Raw genomic sequence first — 2,018 nt, 5'->3', positions numbered from 1 at the left:
GGACCTGTGATCCATCAGCGCCTCCCTGTGGTCACATGCTACATAACACAGTAATTGCAACCTATCTATACCATATCCTTGCACTACACTCTTGACTGTATACCTGTATATTGTTCTTGTAAATAAATACCTGTAGATTTCTAGTGCGCCTTTTCGGCGATTAAATATAAAATTAATTTTGGGCTGCTCTTTTATCTCGATACACAAATCCCCACGGTTGCATGCTCGGTTGGTTATATTATACGCTACCCAGGTTGTTTTCTGACTCAATATAAACCTGTTGTCGGATGGGTCTTATGTTGAACGAGGAACTGATGGCAGCATGCGGTGTTAGTGAGGAGCCCTGACAATGACGGCCGGGAGATTTGTATATATATATATATATATATATATATATATATATATCCCCAATCTGGACTGCTGATGTATATCCCCCCTCATGAGAGCGTGTCAATAACTCGTACCTATAAGGGAAGCCTTTCCGGCAACTATTTGCCCTCGGTGCAGTTCCCTTACTGACCTGGGGCAAGTGGTGGTGCCAGAGAGCCGTTCCCTGCAGGGTACTTCTCTCCCCTCCCCCGAGGTGAGTGAAATTGACACCCCCTTCCATCACAAGTGGTTGTTGTCAATAGCGAGGTGTAAATCTCACAAGGAATAACAAATAACTTCTGTTATACACAATAATAAAACTAGACTAAAATATAAAAAACATTTATTAGACAGATAAAATATAATTAACTGCAGTTTAATTCATTATAATTTTCTACAAACATTACGTTACTATTTGCAGACTTTGATAGAAAGACATATAAGACACTGAATAGAATAACTGTCCATATGGATTTAAGAAGAGCTCAGTCCTTCCTCTCCCTCTGGGTTACTGCTCTGGATCTCCGGGGGGCTCAGTTGTCCATCTCCTGGGCTCTGGGTGATAGGAATAGATCTTTCTACAGCAGCCGGCAGCGCCAGTCTGGGAGCCAGAAAGTGGAGCTGGCCATCCTTGGACAGGGAGCACACAATGTCCTCAGGGCTGACATCCTGCGGGAGCTCCGCTTCTCTCTTCCACTCTTTGTACTCATGGAAATAGCCGCCATTCTCCGTCTCCATTTTCTTGTCATGCTTTCCTGATACAATGAGTCTTCTGCCTTCTGTTTTCACTGTTATTTCCTCAGGAGAAAAGCCACTGACATCCAGGGTGAGCTCAAAGTTTTCCTTCCCCTTGTTGCTTGTGGTGGAAGTGTTCTTGTCAGTGGCAGCAGAGCTTCTGCTCAGATCGGCTCTCCGTCCCATGCCATGTGCCAGGAGCTGGCGAGCCTGGTGGACACGCTGCATTCTCCTCTCCATGTCCTTCCTCATCATGTCATCATCCAGGAGGTCGAACAAGAGTTGTGTAGCCGGCCAGAGAGTGTAGTCTGGCTCCCCGCAGACACACAGAGGGCTGTATGAGGACCGCAGAACGCTGAGAGGAAACATCTTTGGCTGATTTCGCTGAAGCTTCTTCTAGGTTGAGTTGGCGGCAATGTGTCAGCTGCTGCTTTCTTGCTGTTCAGTAATGCAGGCGAATCCAGCTCAGCTTCTTATATATTCACTGCTGAGTCTTCTGGTGTCTTCCTGACACTTCCATGTGCTCTCTGTATATGGAGTGTAAGGGAGGGCCCTGTGTACAAACACTGAATCATCCATGAGGGGAGGGAAGAGGCGGTGCAGCAGCTTCCAGCATGGACTGGAAAAGTGACATGACAGGAGGGCGGAGGGAGAAAAGTGACTGCTGGAGATTGCTAGATAGTTCTCGCTTGTGCTGTTATGTCACTTATGTTAATATACATCTAAGTCATCATGTAATAGATTACTGTAAATGTAGGTAGTGTAAAATTTGACATTCTCAATATGCGGCCATTATTCCTCTTCTCTACAAAATGTATGCAATATCGCGTGTTTTTATAACTAGAGCAACAGGTGAAATATATTTTCTCTTTTGCAGTATACTCAGTGTCACAGTGAGGTACCTAGGGCCCACC

The 2,018-nt window shown here is 45.3% G+C and overlaps 1 protein-coding gene across 1 annotated transcript; it reads right to left on the bottom strand.

Annotated features, from left to right (window-relative positions):
- Positions 1 to 695: 695 nt before the first annotated feature.
- Positions 696 to 1,619, bottom strand: LOC141099941 (heat shock protein 30C-like). Its single transcript, XM_073588068.1, has one exon. The coding sequence runs from the start codon at positions 1,471 to 1,473 to the stop codon at positions 844 to 846; it is 630 nt and encodes a 209-aa protein (XP_073444169.1). The 5' UTR covers positions 1,474 to 1,619; the 3' UTR covers positions 696 to 843.
- Between the last annotated feature and the right edge of the window lie 399 nt (positions 1,620 to 2,018).

Source organism: Dendrobates tinctorius, unplaced genomic scaffold (assembly GCF_039654945.1).
Source record: "Dendrobates tinctorius isolate UK_male_01 unplaced genomic scaffold, ASM3965494v1 ptg000103l, whole genome shotgun sequence".
NCBI classification, from domain to species: domain Eukaryota; kingdom Metazoa; phylum Chordata; class Amphibia; order Anura; family Dendrobatidae; genus Dendrobates; species Dendrobates tinctorius.
This window is presented reverse-complemented; position numbering and strand designations above follow the sequence as displayed.